Source organism: Hyperolius riggenbachi, chromosome 4 (genome assembly GCF_040937935.1).
Source record: "Hyperolius riggenbachi isolate aHypRig1 chromosome 4, aHypRig1.pri, whole genome shotgun sequence".
Lineage (NCBI taxonomy): Eukaryota > Metazoa > Chordata > Amphibia > Anura > Hyperoliidae > Hyperolius > Hyperolius riggenbachi.
The window spans coordinates 244399278-244423310 of NC_090649.1; the positions used below are offsets into that span (position 1 = coordinate 244399278).

At 42.9% G+C, this 24033-nt stretch overlaps 1 protein-coding gene across 3 annotated transcripts in view; it reads left to right on the top strand.

The window, feature by feature from the left end:
* The window catches only part of LOC137571837 (uncharacterized), a 330761-nt gene that overhangs the window by 241295 nt on the left and 65433 nt on the right, over positions 1 to 24033 (top strand). For all 3 annotated transcript variants that reach the window (XM_068281532.1, XM_068281533.1, XM_068281534.1), the window contains exons 70-78: positions 4491 to 4630; positions 5893 to 6024; positions 6200 to 6386; positions 8344 to 8495; positions 9870 to 10036; positions 12105 to 12194; positions 14651 to 14796; positions 20209 to 20292; positions 22178 to 22337. In XM_068281532.1, coding sequence (XP_068137633.1) covers positions 4491 to 4630; positions 5893 to 6024; positions 6200 to 6386; positions 8344 to 8495; positions 9870 to 10036; positions 12105 to 12194; positions 14651 to 14796; positions 20209 to 20292; positions 22178 to 22337 — 1258 coding nt within the window. The remainder of the gene's footprint in view (positions 1 to 4490; positions 4631 to 5892; positions 6025 to 6199; positions 6387 to 8343; positions 8496 to 9869; positions 10037 to 12104; positions 12195 to 14650; positions 14797 to 20208; positions 20293 to 22177; positions 22338 to 24033) is intronic.

Consider the following 24033-nt stretch of genomic DNA (forward strand, 5'->3'; position numbering starts at 1 on the left):
TCCTGTGTCTGGAGTTCCCTAGGTTCTAATAGTGTACCTGCTCGTGGTACCTCTCAAAACACGGCCCTACGCATAGACCAGGCTGGTCAGGACAGCGGGGACAATAATAAACGGTGTCACTCCTTGTTCCAGCCCTGCTGCAGACACGGCAACGTTTTCTTCGGATGCGTTGACCTGGGGCACACGGAAGCTGATAGGCGTAATGCCTTCCATGCAGTCGGCTAGTTGCATCTGGGGGGGGGGCCTGGCACCTCCTGGATACAGGGTGTCCATAATTATCTCTTCCTGAAATTGGAGGAAAGATCCAGTTCTCCCAGCCTTACTGTAGAGAACAAAGCTGTTGTAAACTGCCAATTGAATCAGATAAAAAGACACTTTCTTATACCAGCGTCTTGTTTTCCGGGTAACTAAATAGGGCGCTAACCTCTGGTCATTGAAGTCCACCCCTCCCATGTTGACATTATATTCGTGGACGACAAGGGGCTTTTCAATGACCGCAGTTGCCCGTTGAATTTGGACTGTCGTGTCTGTGTGAATGGTGGACAGAAAGTAAACGTCCCTCTTGTCCCTCCATTTCACCGCGAGCAGGTCTTCAGTACGCAAGGCGACCCTCTGCCCCCGTAAAAGTCTGGTGGTAACGAGCCGTTGGGGGAAGCCCTGGCGACTAGGCCGCGCAGTGCCACAGCATCGGATTCCTTCTAACTTTAAGTGCTGAAAGAGGGCCACACTTGTGTAATAATTGTCCACAAAAAGATGGTACCCCTTCTGGAACAAGGGTGACACCAAGTCCCACACAACCTTTCCACTGCTCCCCAGGTAGTCAGGGCATCCGACCGGCTCCAATTTTGAGTCTTTTCCCTCATAGACCCTAAAACGACATGTATAGCCTGTGGCCCTTTCACAGAGCTTATACAGTTTCACCCCATACCGGGCGCGCTTGCTTGGGATGTACTGTTTGATGCCAAGGCGCCCGGTAAAGCGTAAGAGGGACTCGTCTACGCAGATGTTCTGTTCAGGGATATAAGCATCTGCAAATGTTGATGACAGGTGGTCTATGAGGGGCCGAATTTTGTGGAGCCGGTCATAAGCAGGGTGGCCCTTTTCATGACAGGTTTTGTCGTCGTTGAAGTGCAGGAAGCGCAGGATGGACTCAAATCGTGTCCTGGACATGGCAGCAGGGTACAAGGGAACATGATTTACTGGGTTCGTAGACCAATACGACCGCAGTACATTCTGTTTCATTAGTCCCAAGTGAAGGATAAGGGCCAAAAAGATTTTAATGTCGGAAACTTGGACTGGTTTCCACCCGAAAGGCTGGGCATACATGCTCTCCGGGTGCTCGGTGATGAATTGTGTGGCTTTACGGTTGGTCTCAACCACAATTAAGTCCAAGAGAACCTGGGTGATGAACAGCTGCAAAAAGTCTAGGGCCGTTCCTAGATGAGCTGTCGCCACCTGGACTCCAGACTGGGCAGTGAAAGGGGGCACTACGGGTGCGGCGGAATCAGGGGATTGCCAATCTGGTTGTGCCAGCACCTCTGGGAGTCTATGGGTACTACGGGCCCGTCTTCTTCTTGGTGGCTGCGACGGGGGTACTACTGCACTTGCCACCGTACCAGTTTCAACTTCCATGCTGACGCTCACCACTTCGTCAGGGTCTACGGAAGCACTGGCACTAAGTCCAGGAGATGCTGCGCTGCTGGTGCCTGCCTCACCAAGAAAACTATCAACAGCGCTAGCACCACCCTGCTGCCCTTGAGGCGGATCCTGCGCCACCTGCGGTCTAACGACTTGGGGTCTGGTACGCCTGGCTCTAGCCGGGACCATAGCCTCGTCATCAGTATCGGTCAGGGAACCACTGCTTTCTACAGGTTCAAAATCGGACCCGGAAGATTCGACGGATGATTCTTCCCAAAAGAACTCATCCGACTGGTCCATGTACCTGTATACCTCGTCATCGGAAAGCCCCCTTCTTGCCATTTTGGATTGCTAAATTTATGGGGTTTTCCTCCGAGACTACCCAGAAAAAAAGAGCACCTACCTAGCAAAAAGGGAGTATTTGAGAGGTATTGGGGTTGGTGGGAAGTGGGGTCTCAGAGGCAATCAAACAATCACGGGACAATCAAATCCAATTACAGCACAATCGACTCCAATCACAGCACAAGCAGATCTGATGCACTCGGAAGGTGATGGGGGGAGGGTGGGATTGGGTGTGGCGGGAAGTGGGGTCTCAGGCAATCAAACAATCACGGGGCAATCGAAGCCGATCACGGGACAATCAAATACAATTACAGCACAATCGACTCCAATCACAGCCCAATCAAATCTGATGCACTCGGAAGGTGATGGGGGAGGGTGGGATTGGGTGTGGCGGGAAGTGGGGTCTCAGGCAATCAAACAATCACGGGGCAATCGAAGTCGATCACAGGACAATCAAATCCAATTACAGCACAATCGACTCCAATCACAGCACAAGCAGATCTGATGCACTCGGAAGGTGATGGGGGAGGGTGGGATTGGGTGTGGCGGGAAGTGGGGTCTCAGGCAATCAAACAATCACGGGGCAATCGAAGTCGATCACGGGACAATCAAATACAATTACAGCACAATCGACTCCAATCACAGCACAAGCAAATCTGATGCACTCGGAAGGTGGTGGTTGGAGGTGGTGGGGGGGTGGGGGGTGGGGTTGGGTGTGGTGGGGGGGAGGGTGGGGTTGGGTGTGGCGGGAAGTGGGGTCTCAGGCAATCAAACAATCACGGGCAATCGAAGCCGATCACGGGACAATCAAATACAATTATACCACAATTGAATACAAGCGCAGCACAATCGAATACAAGCGCAGCACAGTCAAATACAATGCACTTGGACGGTGATTAGGGGGGGGGTCTGAGGGCGATTTGAGGGGGTGGGGGGTTGATCAGGAGCCTGCACGGGGCAGACTGAGTCCTGATCTGATGAGAGGCAGACACAGGGGGTTACTGATCGCAGATCAGTTAGTGATTGCTGGGGAGGACAGATGTAAACAAAGAGCAGGGGATGTAATCAGAAGGGGGGTATGAGGGCAATCGAGGGCCTGGGCAGGTGATCGGTTACCCCCGTGGGGCAGTTAGGGTCTGCTCTGATGGGTGGGGGTGCCAAGGGGTGATGGACAGGTGATAGACAGGTGATCAGAGGGGGATCAGAGGGTAAGGTAGCTGTATACAGATGTATACAGTATACAGGGGGGTAGTCTGGGATGGGGTCTGGGGGTGATCTAAAGGTAGGGGGGGGGGATCAGGGGTGACTAGGAGGCAGTTAGGGACCTAACGCAGGGGATAGCGTTTAAAGTTAGTGATAGGTGGGGGATGTTGGGGTTTTTAAAGGGGTGCAAGGGTGCTGGCAGGGGTCTGCTGGGGTGATCAGGGGGGGTATGAGGCCTGGGGTGGGAGATCAGGGGGGCTGTAGGCAAAAAAAACCGTGTGTGCTGTGATACTCACAAAGTGCTTCCTCCTCGCTAGTGGTCTCTGCAACAATGAGACCACGAGGCGAGGAGGAAGCACGTATAAGGCACTTTGTTTACCTAACAAAGTGCCTTATACTCAGGGATTGGCTGATCATGCGGATTCCTCCGCTCGCCGGCTCTGCTAAGTGGCCGGCGAGCGGAGACAAAATGCCCGTGCTTCGATCCCGGGCGGAGGATCGCGTCACGGATGACGCGATCGCTCCGCCCATGCCCTTAAATGGACTGCCGCCTCTGTGGGTGAGGCCGTCCTGCAGGGCTCCACTTCCCCGCCGCCCCTGTGTAGTGGGCGGTCGGGAAGTGGTTAAAGTGTACCAGAGATGACATGTGACATGGCGAGACAGACATGTGTATATACAGTGGCAAGCATACAGACACTTATGCTTTGCTCCTTTTCTTTTTTCCCTGCCTGAAAGAGTTTATAATTAGCTATGGAACTGACAGTTTTTTCTCCAGTCAGGACTCAGTCGGCTAACTAATAATAAATTACAGCTATAAAACACATTCCTAAGCAGATACCTGGGCTTTTTAATGTAAGAGGAAAAGATAAAAAGGTCAATAGTTCATGTATTTTTCACTCTGGGACGCTTGAAATACTGCAATTGGGCAGAGACTATGAAACATTAAATCTGCTTTGTAAATATGTTTATACATAAAATAAAACCTTGAGATATCTAAAAGAGTCATTTTAAGGAGAAGGACAGATCCAATTGTTTATCTAATTTGTTTATTTTCATCTCTGGTTCACTTTAAAATAATTGAACTGTTTCAAAGCATTTAACATTTTTCAACTCTCTCATTTGATAAAAAGTTTTGTATTTGCACACAATTGCAATTGACTGATTCTTTGGGTAGATTTTGGAAAGATGGGATTAATTTACTGAATTGCTATGAAAATGCATAACCGTGATCTTCTGTTACGCTGATGTTTTGAGGTGTATTAACCATTGACATAATTCTTTATAAACAACATTGACATTTCCTCCAGGTTTTAGGACCAGCATTAAGGAGAAAACATCCCCATTTGGGTTATGATCCAGCTAAGTACCTCATTTCTCAGGTGAAGTCTTTCCTCAGGATAATGGTGTGCCTTCCTCCACACCATGAACTTCTACAGACCGCATTTGAGTATGTTACATATATTAATTGTATTCTTTCTATGGGCCTGATGCACTAATACTCAGTTAAACTGCAGTAACAAGTGCATAAAATACTGGTGGTTACTGCACCTTCTGAAGCCTGAATTCAGGCTTTATTCACAATAGTATTGCTACCTTTTGCTCAAGTGACAGCAAGTGCTTTATAACAAAACATTGTTCCTTATTTGCTGTGGCTGGATAAAGCTTCCTGTTCAGCTTCTGCAGCACAAGAAGGTGTAAAACCAGGAAATAAAATGGTCTCTCATGCTGCAAGAGTCCCGTGCCTGTCAGCAAAGGGGCAGGGCTCTAACACAGAAGGGCAACATAGCACCCTCTGGTTCAATAATTTAGTCCTGACAATTGAGGGGTGATGTAGCCCCTTTCCATTACAAGACCTCTATCACCACTGTTGGTGCAGACAGGGCTCTGCAGAATCTCCACTGTGTCTCACGTATGTACGTGACTCCTGAGATCTCATACTCATTGGCCCAAAGTGTGTAAAAGAGTTCATAAAACACACAGGGGATTATAATATTACATTTTGAAGTCTCTAGGGTACATCTCCTGGACTGTCTATTAGCAACCATGATTGCAGCTTGTCTTGTTGTCAGTCTTCTCTCCATATTGCTTGCAATCTTCCAATAGCAGGGGTGTCAAACTTAATCATAAGGGGCCAAAATTAATAACACAGTCTAGTGTGGCGACAGGGTCATATGCATAACAACGCCCCCCCCCCTCCTCCCCCTTTCACCGGCTAGTGATGTACGTCACTGGGATTCCCATTGTTCTGCGCATGTACGCTGCATCCCACCACGCTCCTATTTTGCACACTGCCTGCGTCACCCATTGACTTGCATTACTGCATAAAGCCTACTGTAGGCACGGATCATGCAGTGACATGCTGGAGCCTTTCTGTGATTGAGATACTTCCAGCGCACCACGTCGGATCACGTGAAGTGTGTAAGTCTTCATAGACTTGCAAAAATAGTTACCTAAAAGAATTATGCACACTAAAAAGTTTTAGTGCATCAGGCCCTATATGTGTTATTGTAGAAATATGCTGTTAGGTTGACTGGAATAGTAGCAACCCAATTACAGCTGTCAGTTTTTTCCATGGCATGTTTGAAAATGAACAGGAAACGATCCCATCTTCCTTTTTTTCAGTCTCTAGATATGCGAAACCTATATGTACCTAAGTAAAAGTGTACTGGTGTACTGAATGTTTAATATTAATGATGTGTCTTATTGCAGAAAGTATCCAGGATTTTTAAGAGGCTGTCAGCTGATTTGGATTGACAGCTGGTCACAAGGTGCTGTGAACAGGGAAGCCAAACACTACATAATGCAGCACCGGATTATGGAGTCTCACACTGAGGAGACACGGTATGATGGCGGCTTATGTGTTATTATAAATAAATAAGAACTCATGGAAAATGTATTGTATTATTTATGCATTATGCATGCAGAACAGATTTTGTTTCATTCATAATACATTTTTCATGATTTTATTTTAACGTTTAGCCCTATAACACTTTATCCTTTTTCAATGTCTTTCCAGTGAGAAAATTGCATTTGCAGTTTCCTGGATCCATAACTATATGCTCCAGGAAAACAACCAGGCTCCATGGGCCGGTGCTCCCAGTGCTAATATTTCCAGAAATCATTCCAATCAAGATCATCTAGATGGATCCCAAGCTAATGATGAATCTCCCACTCATCTTCCATACTGCAGAGACATTATTCAGGTATATAACACACGTGGACAAGGACATATAGTACCAACCGTCCCACATACCTTGACTAAAATACTTTCCAGCTGTGAAAAAAAGTTACAGAGAATAAAGCAGCAGTAACAATAATGTTTACAGCCTTATCTTTTAAAATGACACCATTTTGCAGATATTGGCTATAACACTATTGTGGAGCATGCCTATTGTAGTCATTGTTTACTGCTGATGGAGATTTCTCTAATTCTGAGTGTGCCTGTTAAAGCTCGAGAGTGTGGGACAGCATAATCCTGAATTATGTATTATCCCCTATTGGTAGATGTGTGCAGCTGGCGTTTACTCAGCCCCGTTCTTAAGCTTCTTGTGTTAAAAGTTTTAATATAAAGCTATACACAATAATGGGGAGTCCTTTCCTCATAATTTATCTCTCGATATATTGTCTTCTCATCTTATTTGTCTAATAGCTTTTTAATACATGGTAAAACCTACTGTAGATATGGTGGGAATAAAAGCTCAGCTCCAGTCACAAATGTTTCCCTAGATCTCTGTAGGCACTTAAGGTGCCTACACACTCATATAAGTACTGTTTCCAAGAGGGATCAGAATTTGATCCCTTGGGTGACAGTTTGGGACTCAGTGTTGTATAAAAGCGCTGTATGCCGAAAGGTTAACAACTTGTACTGTTGCTATGGAGTAGGGAAAATAGACAACAGAACAGATTGGGTAAGGAGGTGAACAATGCCTTTTGAGATGATTTGGCACTAAAGATCTGTTGGCGACACATTGGGGAGGGTCTGGAGTGGTTGTGCACAAGGTACATTTTCAGCAGTGGTGGCTCCGACCAGTTGCCTCAGTGGAGAGCCATCTAACCTGTGGACAAGGCTTCAGTTGCACAGCTTGTTTGTTTCCAAATCCAAAGTCCTAGAGTGTGGTGAGTGAGCAAGTGATGCGAGGGGTGGACATCTGTAGAGTGTTGAAGGAGTGGAGAGAGCGAGTTGTGGAGTATCTCTGGATGAGATTCAAGATGTATAAAGGGGAGGTATGGTGGATAGATCTGTATACCAGGCAAAGCAGTTTAAATATGATTCTGAGGGGGACAGGGAGGCAGTGCAGGGACTTCGAAAGAGGGTCAGCTGAAGAGGAGTGGCAGGAGGAATGAATGAGCCTGGCAGTTGCATTCAGATTGCAGGGGTTGGAGCCTGGTCTCTGGAAGTCCAGAAAGGATGACATTGCAGTAGGCCAGATGGGAGATGACCAGAACATGAACCAGGAGTTTGGGGGTGTTGGAGGTTAGGTTGGGACAACTTTTGTCGATGTTGCAGAGATGGAAGTGGCAGGAACTGGAGATGTAATTGATGTGGAGGGTTAAAGGAGAGTGTCAAGACGAGGGTGACACCCAGGCAGTGGGTCTAAGGGACAGGGTGGATGGACATGTCACTAATAGCAATACAGATGTCAGGAAGAGTAATGCCACTTCTGGTCTTGTTATCAAAATTGTAAGAAGGGAATTTAACCCTCATTTCACATTTTTGAGTAGTAGGATTACTAAGTTCTTAGATAGTATTTTGATGATGAATTCCACCGATATGAAACTGGGAATTAAATATGAATAACATGGGTGCCCTATTACTGCAAGCTAAGTGTATACCATGCGTAACCCTGCTAACACATGTTGCACTAATGGTGTAATGCCTGTTACCCCCCACCCCAACTGTAAGTAGCGATAAAATTGCTGGATGCTACCTACGCATAGCAATTTTACAGCAGCATCAGGTCCTAAGTAAGAATCAGGTCCCTAGCATTGGATCAGTAGGTTCTGTATTGTCTCCATTGACCTGCAAAAGGGGAAAAAACAAATCAAGGAAACTGTCACCATGCTGCCGTTTATATAGTTATCTCATACAGCAAAGCTATTTTGGTCATCCGAATTGCTGCTAAACATAATCTTAAATTTATTTAAAATCTTCCCATACAGGAAAAATTAAAGGTTTTAATTTCAAAAGAGGCATCAGCAGCAAATGATAGAGTTTTTATTGGTCCTCACACATTGCAGATATATTTGGACAACTTTAAGCATATATTCTTAAAGAAGATGGAAGAACAGCAAAATACTAATACAAAGTTGAAGTAAGTATTTAATTCCATAATAATAATTTAATAAGTGTGGCTGATTAATTTAAAAAGCAGCAAATAAACCTGGAGCTAATGTGGGTCAGTTTTCCAAAGCAACCAAATAAGATTTTTCATCTGAAACAATACTGGTTGCTCTGGGCTCCACTTTGCATCTTCTTAGTTTTTTTTTTTTCACTTAAAGATTGGAGGACAAGTGAACCTAAAGCCTATATTTACATTATTTCAACATGGGCCACAGTGTCCTTGTCATTAGGTTTAGTTCAAAGTCATTTTTCCAGGTATTGTCATTATAGTTGGATCATACAACAGAGAGACTCGTGGAGCTCTGTACTGGGATATGCTCGGGTTTTAAAGAGCAAGTTCGGGCACAGTTTTTATGTACATTTAATAGAACTTTGACTTTATTTATGTATGAAATGTCAATTTTAAAAAGTGCATTTTTTTGCAAAAAAAATAGTAAAATATTTGCTGCATCAATTCACAGCTTTTAATGTTCTCATCGGCACTCTGCAGTTGTTTACTCATCTCTAATCCTTCCCCCTCCTCATTAGTCTGAAGCCAAGATAGGCTGTCAATCAGCAGGAAGGCCGGACTTCTCTGAACCAATGGGAACAGTTGCTTACCTTTTTATTGTTCAAAAACTTTTTTTTGCAAAACATTTTGTGCCTAATTATTAAAAAAAAATTATATAAAATGTTCATGTACAGTATTGGCAATTGGCATTTGACTGTAGCTTTTTTTATTTAATACTTCCTATGTCAATTGAGCAAAATTTTTGTTGTTGTTGTTGTTTTTTGTAAACTTTCCTTTCAGTGTTTCTAAGATATTGGACAAAAAGCAGGGTTGGAACAAGATCATACAACACTCTTGGCTGACACCCTGAAGTTCTGTCCCCCCCCCCCCCCATTCCCTAATCATCTAAACTCCCTGGCACATATTCTGCACCAATAATATATTACACATGAATGTTCATGTACAGACTGCGGACACATAATGCATGCACATGCATACGCACACTAGCATACACACTGTGTACACACACATGTGCACTATGCCCATCCATGCACATACAATCCATAGATACATCCATGGGATATAGGAAGATGAACACATCTACATGTTCTACATGTCAATACTGACCTTTAGTCATTTATTAAAATAAAAGGGCTTTGTCTTTAATTACATCTTCATGTTAGACAGAGTATTTGCAAAGAGATAAATGTGTTACCAAATAGACTCTACTTTACAGATAAGGTGATTTTTTTTTGATGATGAATACACCGTGAAACATAGCAGAATGCTGGGCAATTCAAGTTCAACCCTTTATAAACAGATCTCTTAGAACAACACTTTGCTATCTTCCCACAGACACGTACTTCAAACACTAGCTAATACACGAAGAGATGTGAAGAACACACAAGAAACGATAAGTATTCTTGAAGAAAAATACAAAGAAGCACAAATTGCTGCTGAAGAAATACTAAATAAGCTTATAACAAAGACTTCCATCTTGGAGAGATTTAAAGCCACTTTGGGTGAGACATTTTTATTGTTTACCTTTCATAAAGATTCAGTTTTATTGTATATGTAATCTAAAGTAATGTCTACAGATATCTCAAAAGTTCCAGTTGTTGTCAACACAGTCAACGCAACTTAGAGGCAGGGTTAGCTATGTCGTTGGTGGGGTGGGGAGGTTTCAAGAACATAACAACTCCAGGGATCCTTGGCTCCCATTTACATTTACATCTCCGTTCCTCAGATTAGCTCACCCATCCCTAGTCTGATAGGAATGTTCATATGCCGTATTTCAAAGGGGCTCGGACCTGGCAGATAAGAATTAGTGCCAGTGTTGGTCATTGGGCACTTTTCAATACATACAGTATAAAACCTGTGATGTATTGGCATGGTTACAAAGTCCAGTGAAATTGGATTTTGGTGAGGAATATAAATAAAAAAATGAACTTCTGCCATTAATCTCTGCTATGTATAGCCCTAAACTGAAAGGAAAACTTTTTCTCAGCAATAGTGGAGTTTTACTTAAACTAACATGTTAAGAGGTCTAGGGCCTGATGCTTGAACCACCGGTAATATTGCAGTGCACAGGAAGCATTACTGGTACAAACACCAAGAGAGTACCATGTGTTGTGCAATAAGTGTGACCCGGGGGACAAGGTTAAAGCTGGTGTTGCTATCGTTACTCACTTTTTGTTACTTGCTTAATGTGCATTACAACTCTCGAGTTACCCATTTACTGCGGGTCGTGCTAATTGTGCAAGACGCAGTATTCTGCTGGCGTTAGTACCTGTAACATTGCTATGCACAGGCAGTGGTGGTTACTGGTAGTTTGTGCATCAGGCCACTAGTCTTCAAATCACAGCAACAGAGCCATTTTTGTCATTTAAAACCATTAAAAATAAAATAGCAATGAGCAAATGTAAATGTTTACTGTCAGCCTAAATTATAAAACTTTCACCACCTGTTTTAAAGGGTACAAAACTATACTAGATTTAAGCATGGTGAAACTAATAAGCCCAAAGTCACTGCATTCTGCTCCAGCTTTCTGTTTAAAAACATGTTTTTCCTCCAAAACTTTAAAATGGACTTTTATTTACTTATTTTTTTTGTTATTTTTTTTTTACAAAAACAAAATGTTCTTCTAAAAAAAGTGTTTGACATATTTCAGAAATCTTACCTCACTTGTATAGTACATAGGGTGACAATAGCATGCTTGGGGGCTTAAAGGGACACTTAAGACAGAAATAAAAAAAATCATTTTTACTTTCCTGGGGCTTCTACCCGCCCCCTGCAGCCGTGCCGTGCCCTAGCAGTCACTCATGAAGCCTCCAGTCCCCTGCCGCCAGCTAGTTTCGTTTTCGCTGACAGGCCCGACAGGCCTGGCCACGCAAATGTTTCTTTGTGTTCCTGTCTGCAATAGCATCCTGCGCCTGTGCAGGACGCTATTGAGGACGGGAACATGAAGAAGGATACGCGTTGACAGGCTTGCGCAGGCACAGAAAGCCCGCAGACTCCCTGTCAGGGCCTGTCAGCGAAATTGAAACTAGCTGGCGGCGGGGGAACGGAGGCTCCGTAAGTGACTGCAAGAGCACGGCACGACAGCAGGGGGATGGTAGAAGCCCCAGGCAAGTAAAACTGATTTTTTTATTCCTGGCTTAAGTGTCCCTTTAACATTTAACTCTGAAAGGTGGAGTCATAGACTTAAATTTAAAACCCTAACCAAAATTTCACTGCAGTTCTTGCTTTTCATATTCCAAGTTGTAACTGCAAAGTTTGACCTGGAACCCATAGCATTGTAATAAGAGGGCTTTTTGGTCCATTGTAGCCCCTTACAAACTCCAATGAGTTCTGGTTCACCATGAGCTTGCTGGGTAGTCTATAAACCTGGATCCCAGAAACTAGAATTCCACTGTCTATCCTTAATAAGTAGCACCTTCAGTTGTATTGTATTAGAATCTTTATACTTCATTTTGCACATCAGTGTCATAGACTTTATGTCAGAATACATTTTGCAGCGTGCTGGATAAATACATTGTTTACTATCTTTTTATCTAAACAGTAAATGGTGTTCTACAATTTTTTTATTAGGGATTGGAGATGAAACCCTACAAATTTTCCTGACGCAGAATGAAAATGAAATGGACAATTTTCAAGAGGATGATGAATTGCTAAAAGATGGTAGGACCTGAAAATATTTTGTTAGTGTCTTAGTATTACAATTTTACAAGGTAACGAAATGTCCGAACAGTTAACTAAAATTATTTTAGCCTTTTTGCTTGTTTCTTGAAGATTATGGATGTTATCTGGGTATGTTTTAGTTGTTTGTTTTATTGAAACAATACCTGTTAGATATTGCTTAAGGCAATCAGGCACTAACTATTCAAATATAGTGGGAAAAAAATGAAATATAGTTATTGATAGATATAAATATATGAGGAGCCTTTAAATTTACTGCGAGAAAGCATCCATGGAAAAAAATGGGGCAAGGAACAGGATTCTGTTAGCTTTCAGCATCTCATTTTGCTTCAGTTTCTGTGTTCCATTTTCATGCAAATAAACTAGTTTAACCACTTGAGGACCCACCCTTTACCCCCTTTAAGGACCAGCGCTGGTTTGATTGATCTGTGCTGGGTGGGCTCTGCAGCCCCCAGCACAGATCAGGGTGCAGGCAGGGAGATCAGATTGCCCCCCTTTTTTCCCCCCTATGGGGATGATGTGCTGGGGGGGTCTGATCTCTCCTGCCTGCTGTGGGTGGCGGGGGGGGCACCTCAAAGCCCCCCTCCGCGGCGACATTCCCTCCCCCTCCCTCTCCTACCTGTCCCCCCAGTGATCCGGGCTGCACAGGACGCTATCCGTCCTGTGCAGCCAGTGACAGGACGTCCTCTGTCACATGGCGGCGATCCCCGGCCGCTGATTGGCCGGGGATCGCCGATCTGCCTTACGGCGCTGCTGCGCAGCAGCGCCGTACAAATGTAAACAAAGCGGATTATTTCCGCTTGTGTTTACATCTAGCCTGCGAGCCGCCATCGGCGGCCCGCAGGCTATTCACGGAGCCCCCCGCCGTGATTTGACAGGAAGCAGCCGCTCGTACGAGCGGCTGCTTCCTGATTGATTAGGCTGCAGCTGGCGACGCAGTACTGCGTCGCTGGTCCTGCAGCTGCCACTTTGCCGACGCACGTTATGAGTGTGCGGTCGGCAAGTGGTTAACATAAAATCAACATTTCAGTACGGTACATTAGCACAGAGGATATTTATAAAATGATCCAATTTTATGGCAATTCGGTAAAAACGATCGGCTGTCCCATAAAAAAAATCAAAAGTTTTTTTTTTTCATTTGTTTTTGGGAAAAAAATGAACATATGTGTGTGGTACACTGGTCTGATTTTTAAAATGCTACAATAAGTAAAAACAAATTATTGAAATTCTTGAATTGAAAAGGTATTTTAAAAATTGTCATGCAGCAGCTAAAGCAAATACATTTCTGGGATGCATAAAATGAGAAATAAAATCACAAGATTCTAGTATACTTACTACTTCCTCTGTATATATCACTTGTGAGGCCACATTTGGATTATGGGATACAATTTTGGGCACCACACTGTAGAAAGGATATAGAACATCAACATCAGCAAGTACAGTAAATTAATCAGACGGATGGAAAGTCTTACTTACCAAGAAAGGCTGGACTAACTGGGCTTATTTAGCATGAAGAAAGAATGGGAGGTCATATTAGATTACATGATATCAGTAATTTACCTGCTTGCCACCTCAGTATTAGATCAGATATCACCACAGTTCTGACCTAATATCAGTCATACCAGCACTAGCCTTCTACTGCTCAATGCAGCCCACGGTGATGTTCTTCAACAAAGAAAATGAAATGTGTATTCTACAAAGTTGTTCTTTTTCTTTACATAATATAGTGTATATGTTACGACCAGAACCCAAAGTCTGGTCTATTTGGGTTCTGGCTGGGCAGTTTGCAAAGTGGTCAGCTACTGCAGCCTATACGCGAAACAAATCGCGTTTCATTTCCTTTGCCAGCCAGAATGTGAAGTGACAACAGCTTGCTGGACATGACATGCAGTCCATGTTGGCTCTTCTCCCTCCCTGCCCCTTGTAACTTCCACTTACGTCTGCTTCACAGAGGAAATATACACGCAGCCCATCCCTGCACTCACTCCCTCCCTCCCTGCTGTGTGTGCATGTGAGCCTGGTGGATCCAGAGACACCAAATGCATGCACACATAGCAGGGAGGGGGAGAGAGCGCAGGGGCCGGCTTCGCTGTATATATTGTCCCTCTGGCAGGCGTAAGATGTGAGAGGAGGACAAAGGAATGGAGCCGGAGCCAGGTGCAGATGCCGCCGAAGTTGTTTTCTCCTCCGTCGTCACACTGCACAAAAAACGTTTTTGTGGACTCGGCCGGCCGACTCAGGTCAGGTCATGTTCTGGCTGGCCAAAGTGCTTAGTGCATTGGCTGCATCTGCCGGCCCTTTTGCTTATTGGCTGGCCAGATCCTGAAGTGGCCAATTTTGGAATCTGGCTGTAACATATACACGTAACATATTCCAGTATTTCAGTAATGAGCGTTATTCTGCCTTCATGCACTCATTTCCTTGGTTTTGAATCCTAGATCATTGGGATGAATATGATGAAGCATTTAATCGCTTAAAGGAAGCCAGTAAAAAGTCCTACCTACAGGATATCATACAGAAGACAAACAAAGCAGCAGATGAACTGGAAGACCTTAAGAAAAACCTGCAAACTGTAAAACATGAGGTATGTCTTTCTTTATTATAAGCCAACTAATTATCTTTATTACTATCCTTTACAGTATTGATACATTTTAATTCGCACGGTATATTAAATAATAAGGGGCTTAATGCACTACACTTTTTTGTGCTTTTAACAACTAGTTCATGATTTATTTTTTTAGGATAATGCACAGCCCAGCTGAGCTTTTATTATGTAAAGTCACTATTGCTCAGTCTAGATTTATGTATTTTTGGTTTCCAAGGAACCCTTGTCCAGTTGGTTGCTTGGCATTGAGGGGTGAGGTCTCTTAGCACCTAGGTTCTCAACGTGTGGTACGCGTACCCCAGGGGGTACTTCTGATGGTTCCAGGGGGTACTCGGGCTTGATATAATTAACCAAGTATAACAAATTTAGAGCTTTAGAGTATGATAAATCCTATATAAACAACACCAAATCAGTATTTTAGCTAATTAAAAGCAATAATAAATGCTTGGAAATGGTTTAGAACCAATTATTATGTACTATGATTAAAAATATATTTGTCAAGGGGTACTTGTGATAAAGTTTACTATGCCAGGGGGTACTTGGTGAGTACAGGGCTTTAAAAGGGGTACATACCAATAAAATGTTGAGAAACAAGCAGACTCTTTACCAATCTGTGTTATATGTAAAATTGGAATAACCAAAACAACACGTGGTTGTAATATACTGTATTTCCTTTCTTAACTACTTCTGGGTCCTTGGTATGCATATCTACGCCCCTGTATAATTCACTTGTGGATGAGGGGCATAGATATGCTTACTGTTGACTTACCGCTGTGTTCGCGATTCCCGCATATTTTCCGTTCACCACACCATCGCATACCTCTTCTTCTATGATTGGGGTATAGGAATCAGCTGTTCCCAACCCCAATCCTGTGATGACACAGAGCTTGCAGCAAGGAGACCCAAGCCTTCAGTCAAAAAACACTGGACACTTCCGTGTTTCTATTAATAGAACACAGTTAGTTTAGCACCATCTTGTGGACAAAAAGTAAAAATACACCCAAATACACCATTATATACTTTTACATGGAAAAAAAATCTTTTTTTATTGTATTGTTTTTAATGCCTTCCATCCCTGCCCCATAGTTACCAAAATAAAACCCTTGTTAAAAAAAAAAAATTACATCATTTAAAAAAAATTACATAAATAGTTAAAGGGAACCAGAGATCCTGTAAAGAAAAGAAGTTACCTACATACCTGGGGCTTCCTCCAGCCCCATACGCGCTGATCGATCTCACGCCGCCATCCACCGCTGCCCGCAACTACGAGAACTGGCTCCCGTCAGTGACATCATCGGAGCCGGGCTACGCAGGAGAAGTGCGCCCTCTACGTATCTCTCCATACAGTGCTTTAGAGATACGCAAAGAGCGCACCTCTGCTACACTAGGTCCCGGTTCTCATAGCTGCAGGCAGCGCTGGACAGCGGCGTGGGATCGATCAGCGCTTATGGACCTGGAGGAAGCCCCAGGTATGTATAACTTCTTTTCTTTACAGGATCTCTGGTTCTCTTTAACTTAGGGACTTTTTTTAATATCTATGTCATGAGGGTATATTACTGTTAATTTTGCAAATCAAGTCTTGCATTAAAGAGACTCTGAAGCGAGAATAAATAAGCTCATAGTTAGCTGCTAAACCACCGCTACAGCGCCGCTAAACGGGGGTCCCTTCACCCCCAAACCCCCCACTGCAACACTTGGTCGCAGACTTGGTCGCTCCTGGAGGCAGGGCTAACGGCTGCAGCCCTGCCTCCAGTCGCGTCTATCAGCGGCGCATCGGTGAAGGAAGACTGAGAGGGGCGGGGGAGAGGCGGAGATACGCGCTGACAGACGCGCGTGGGGCAGGGCTGCGGCGGTTAGCCCTGCCCCAACCAGGAAGCGCTCCCCCGCTGCACCGAGGGGATTTGGGGGTGAAGGGACCCCCGTTTAGCGGCGCGATAGCCCCTGCTAACTATGAGGTCTGAAGCGAGATTTATTCTCGCTTCAGACTCTCTTTAAGTGATATAGTATTAAAAATCACTAAACTTGAAAAAAATACACCTTTATTTCCAGATAAAATATTATCGTCATACATTGTACTAGGGACACATTTTAACTTTGCAATAACCATGACAAATTGGCAAATAAACGTGTGGGTTTTATGTATCGAAGCACATTTTATTTTACAACTAAAATGGCTGAAAAACTGAGAAATATTTTTCTTTCTTTTTTTTTTCTTATCACTCTCTTTACAATGCATATAAAATAAAAAATTGTTAGCAAAAAGTACCACCCAAAAAAAGCCTAATTTGTGGTGGAAAAAAAAAACAATATATAGATAATTTTAGTGTGATAAGTAACAATAAAGTTATCGGTGAATGAATGGAAAAGAAAAAAAGGGAAAAAAACTGATCCTGAAGTGGTAATGTTGATAGAAGAATATAGAGTTCTTATTTAAGACCTCATCTTGATATGTCACTCACATTTTGGTAGAAGCTCCACCAGGTTTATTTGAATCTCCTGTCACCACTGACATAACCAAGCAGCATCTTCTGCTGCATCCTCCAGTCATGTCTATAAATACAGGGCAGGGGCCAGGAGGACTACATTAGACAAGCTCACAGAAGATATCCATAGTAAACCTGTTGGTAGCTATCACAGAAGAATTCTACCAATATGTCGGACAGTAGAGCCACATGGGGATCCCAGAGATGCTTGTAGACTTCTATTAACCACTTTACCCCCGCGCGTACGTATTTCTCCGCCCCTTTTTCCATCCTTTAAAAACCAGGGACGGAGAAACACGTACTTTCCGCGTTCCCGACGCTGTCCACGCTCCCGCTCGTAAACACGCCGCCCGCCGCTAGTAAAACCGCCGCCGCCCGCTCGCCCGGAGATCAATGAACGGGAAAATCCATTCCCGTTCGTTGATCTAAGCCCCACAATGACCCGCTGCTCTCCTATGGGCAGCGCGATCATTGTGAGAAGAAACTCACGTGTCCAGCCTCCTTATTCTTCCTCCAAGCTTCCGGAAGGAGGCTTGGAGGTCGCAATAAAGCAAAAAGTTACTGTGGCCATCTTGTGGCCAAATAGTAAACTACACCCTACACATTTTTCACATAGAAATAAATGACTTTTACACAAAAAATTAACTCATTACCTCCCACACTCCCCATTTTTTTTTTTTGTAATTAAAAAAAAATTCAAAAATTTACAATTAAAAAAAATACATAATTAGTTACCTTAGGGACTGAACTTTTTAAATATTTAAGTCAAGAGGGTATAACACTGTTACTTTATAAACTATGGGCTTGTAATTAGGGATGGACGCAAAACTGAAAAAAATGCACCTTTATTTCCAAATGAAATATTGGCGCCAAACATTGTGATAGGGACATAATTTAAACGGTTTTATAACCGGGACAAAAGGGCACATAAATTTCATGGGTTTTAATTACAGTAGCATGCATTATTTAAAAACTATAATGGCCGAAAACTGAAAAATAATTTTTTTTTTCCCCACATTTTTCCTATTTTCCCATTAAAACACATTTAGAAAAAAATAATTCTTGGCATAATGTCCCACCTAAAGAAAGCCTAATTGGTGGCGGAAAAAACAAGATATAGTTCATTTCATTGCGATAAGTAATGATAAAGTTATAGACGAATGAATGGAAGGAGCGCTGAAAGGTGAAAATTGCTCTGGTGGTCAGGGGGTAAAACCCCTCAGTGGTGAAGTGGTTAATATTGTGAAGAACTTAAAATATTACAATATTATGTGGTTTAATTATTCCAGTCATACGCAAAAGGCAAATAGGTAAGGGGTCTGATGAAAATTGCTGTACACATTAGCTATGATTGGGGAACTACACTGATATCTCCAATATTATGGAGTGCTCAAATAGTTGCATGTCAGCCAGCCAGCATAGTGCTTTGTAAGTGAGTTGAGGTGGATCCCCACTCTTGCGGGGTATCTGAGGCCCTTAGCTACTTTGGCTTGGGATATAAGGCTGGTATACTTCAGTAGGAGACTTCCATGTTATTTATGTTTTCCTGTTTTTGGAGTCGATGTTTAGCTTCTTGAAAAGCTTCTACTTCGACATTAACTGAGCCAGAAGGTTTAGGTGACCACATCAGATAATGAGCCCTACTGGTGACTATTGCATTGCCTAATAAATCAAGTGTGATTGAAGATTCATTAATCAAAAGCAGTCCTCCAAAACCCAGCTGGCATGTTGGTTGGTAATAATTTTAGAACTTAAGGCCTATGATTATGTAAGGGTGGGCCTTCAGAGTTGGGCAGATACTCTGATCAGCACTTGTTTGCATCTAAAGGCCCGCATCTTGGGTTAGCGTTATTTAGTAACTGCCATTTGACTTCGGCAACTAAAACCCATCCAAAAAGTTTAGCTTTAATTTTTTTGTGTGAATGTGTGATAGCCATAACATCAGTGTTCACCCTGTAATTAAGGATATATATATATATATATATATATATATTGTTAGATATACACATTATTAATTAGCCAGGAAAGTTTCCATGTTTGGTATAATGTAGATATAATTAGCGGCAAAGGTTTTGCTCATAATTCACTTATCCTGTCTTGGCATCTAATGCACAATGGAAAGTTTTGTAAACTAAAGGGAACAATGTACCGTAAATAGGAATGCAGAAAAGTCTTGTTGTAGCTTTATATACACATATATAAAGCCACAACAAGCATGTATGCAATCCTGGCTGTGAAAAAAAATATTAGGCTGTAAGGTCACAAAGTGATCGAATTCTTGATCATGAGCCACTTTATGAATTTGTTGCTTTCCCAAATGCCAATTAACCAGAAATGTCCCTATTGGCATATTTCAAATTCCTGTAGAGGCTTCTCATTGGTCCAGACAAAGGAATTGGCGAAGACCTTTCAAGACAAATAAGTCCCAGTGCTAAAATCAAAATTAACAATGTAAAAGCCAAACTAATGCAATGCTTAGTGATGAATAGGGAAATGTACATGCACACAATTACACCCTATTCACTTGCAATTTGCATTTCGTGGGCACAATAAATCAGGCTCCCATTTTAATTCACTATTAAATAAAAACAATGATTAAAGTGCAACCCGGTAACCCAAAGTTGCTGTAAATACTGTATTTCTATCATTTGTAATGTTTCATTACCTGTGCTTGGCAAGAGATTTCTGTGCGATACCGGTCACATGCATGACAATGTTATGGAGCAATATTACTAGCAACTGTGTAGTGTGAATGTCAATCAGATTGAAAATAATTTGAATGATTAGTTCAAGTAGGCCTTCATGGTATATACACATTGTTAAGAAAGCGCAGACATTGTACATTCTGTTTGCTGGCTGAGTGACCAGCGTGGCAGCATCATGTAACATATCCCATAATTCTTTGCAGGTGATGCACTGGTGCAGTAAAGTGGACAAATCGTGTGTGGAAAGACTTGTACGAGGCCAAAATCCTCCCTATTTGGTTGGTCAGGTAAGGGATAATGATTATTATGTGTGTGCTTCTATCTTTTCCTCTGCAGATAATATGTTTGCAGTGAGTCAGATTTGCTAGGCAGCCTGCAAGCCTGCAGTGTATAAATAACACTGATGCACATCTCTAGTGCACTCATAATCTGACCTCGTTTAGGACATTTTACTTTGTGGTTTCTCTTGTGCTGTGGAGAGAAGACACATATACTATTCGTGGCAGGCGGAAGGGTAATGATCTGGCAAGATTCTGTAACCTATCCAGCCGCTTTCTACTACCCTCAGTCTACCAACAATGTCTGACAAGGAGTCCACATAGAAAAGACATATGGCCCTGTCTGGACTAAACTGTCTCAATCAGACTGAGCACCTATATAGAACATGTGACTTCAGTTATATGACTACACCTCTAATGTCAGTAGTAATACAAAAGTCAACTAGGGATTATAATTGTTCTCTATGTAAATGTAGATTGCCACTCTCTCCTTCATCACACCTCCAGTCACATCTTTATTACACCTCCAGTCATGCCTTCTTTACACCTCCACTCACTCCTTCATTACACCTCCAGTCACACCTATATTACACCTCCACTCACTCCTTCATCACACCACCACTTACTCCTTCATCACACCTCCAGTCACACCTTCATTACACCTCCACTCACTTCTTCATCACACCTCAGTCACACCTTCATCACACCACCACTTACTCCTTCATTACACCTCCAGTCACACCTTCATTCCACCTCCACTCACTCCTTCATCACACCTCAGTCACACCACCACTTACTCCTTCATCACACCTCCAATCACACCTTCATTCCACCTCCACTCACTCCTTCATCACACCTCAGTCACCAATTCATCACATCTCAGTCACGCCTTCATCACACCACCACTTACTCCTTCATCACACCACCACTTACTCCTTCATCACACCTCCAGTCAAACCTTCATTCCACCTCCACTCACTCCTTCATCACACCTCAGTCACACCTTCATCACACCACCACTTACTCCTTCATCACACCTCCAGTCACACCTTCATTCCACCTCCACTGCCTTCTTCATCACACCTCAGTCACAAATTCTTCACACCTCAGTCACACCTTCATCACACCACCACTTACTCCTTCGTCACATCTCCAGTCACAACTTGATTACACCACCACTCACTCCTTAATTACACCTCAGTCACACTTTCATCACACCACCACTTACTTCTTCATCACACCTCCAGTCACACCTTCTTCACACCACCACTTACTCCTTCATCACACCTCCAGTCACACCTTTATTACACCACCACTTACTCCTTCATCACACCTCCAGTCACACCTTTATTACACCACCACTTACTCCTTCATCACACCTCCAGTCACACCTCCAGTCACACCTTCAGTCACACCTTCATTACACCTCCACTCACTCCTTCATCGCACCTCAGTCACACCTTCATCACACCACCACTTACTTTTTCATCACACCTCCAGTCACACCTTCATCACACCTCCACTCACTCCATCATCACACCTCCAGTCACACCTTTATTACAATTCCAGCCACACCTTCATTACACATCGAGTCACCCCTTCATTGTGCCTCCAGTCTCACCTTTATTACACCTCCAGCCACACACTCATCATCTCCAAAGTCACACCTTTATCACATCAGCAGTCACATATTTATCTATCACTTGTTTTACAACCTTTGGTTGGCTGTTATTTGTAAATTACTGTACTGTTTCTGTTCCTGAGTCATTTGCTAAATATCTTATGTGACAGTTTTAGTCTAACATTAAAGTTGTTTTTTTTAAACAGGAATTTCGGAATTAAACATTAACGGATGTATGTCATTTCACCACATTTCTTTTTCAATCTCTTTCAGGTTCTAGAGATGGCATTGGCCATGATCAGCTGTCTCCCAAAATCAGAAAACACAAATGATTTCCCCAAATCTCCAGCTCACATAAGTGAAAAGACAGACAGTAGAGCCAGTACCAGATTGCAGCCTTCACCTACAGGAAAATCATTGCCGCAAAAACGAGGCAAGGGATATGTCATTTTTTCCTCCACAGTACTCTATACTGATGATGCTGTCAATCTGCTATTCTAAAATGGTGATGCATAATCAAGCTTTCCACTGAAATTGTGGCAACATTTCACACTCCTGCAGTGCTATGCTTCATGTTGTCCTTGACCAAAAACGTATTTAAAGAGAAACCATAACCAAGAATTGAACTTCATCCCAATCAGTAGCTGATACCCCCTTACCCATGACAAAGCTATTCCTTTTCTCAAACGGATCATCAGGGGGCTCTGTATGGCTGATTTTGTGGTGAAACCCCTCCTACATGTGATGTCAGCGCCTCATAGCACTGAGGTACTGACATCACACTGTGGGAGCCTTGATGCATTGTGGGAAATAACAGTTGTTTCCAACTGCCAAAAAAGCAAGCAGCCGCTACTTCCAGTGACTTCACCTGTCAGCAGTAAAAATGTCACCATGTGATAAATGTCTGAATGTAAATCAGGGAGAGGAAAGATTTTACAACGAGCAAACACTGACTAAATCATTTATACACAATTATTGTAAAAATGAAACACTATTGCTTAATTATTGTAAAAATTAAATACTTTCTTATTACATTATTTTCACTGGAGTTCCTCTTTAAACTGTTAAACTGTACCTGAAAAAAACCTCCCTTCAGTACACAGGTACTCGGGTGCCTGCTGTGACAGGGGCTCACTATAGGCACCGTTTTCTCATTTCACTGTTACTCTTCCATCTGCCTCTGACATTGCTAGGCAAAATCTGCCTGTATTTAATGACCCCCATGTGATTACGTTAAACGGAACCTTGACTAGAAATGGATCACACAAAGGGTAGTTCTCTGCAGCCTTACTGCTCTCCCTATAGTGCTCATTTTAAATCTGCTGGTGCTGAAGCATGACATCCCCTTTATTGGAGCTGTGATTGTCTTAAAGAGAATCTGTACTCTAATATTCTTACAATAAAAAGCATACCATTCTATTCATTATTTTCTCCTGTGCCCCTCTGTGCTGTTTCTGCCACTCTCTGCTGCAATCCTGGCTTGTAATTAACAGTTTTAGGCAGTGTTTACAAACAAACTAACCAGCTTCTAATAGGCTCAGCTAAGCATAGTGTGTGAGTCATTCAAAGTGTGCAGGGGGCCTGCAGAGGGTGTGTATCGCTTCTACCAATCACAAGCAGCCCTGCACATTCCACACAATCAAGCCTTAGCCCGACAAACAGGACAGAGGAAAGATACATTGATTTATTACAGAGACAGTGCAGTTAGGAAAGACTGCAGTAAGCCAGAGCAGATTAGAACAGGCATAGGAACTTATAGGATAGAAGAACTAAGGCTGAAAAATTTGTTACAGAGTCGCTTTAAAGAGAATCTGTATTGTTAAAATCGCACAAAAATAAACATACCAGTGTGTTAGGGGACTTCTACTATTCCCCTCTGTCACAATTTCGCCACTCCCCGATGTATTAAAAGTTGTCAAAAACAGTTTTAAAAAGTTTGTTTATAAACAAATAAAATGGCCACCAAAACCGGAAGTAGGTTGATGTACAGTATGTCCACACATAGAAAATACATCCATACACAAGCTGGCTGTATACAGCCTTCCTTTTGAATCTCAAGAGATAATTTGTGTGTTTACCTTCTTCCCCCTGCAGCTATCATCCACTGAAGAGTGACAAGCTGATTGTAT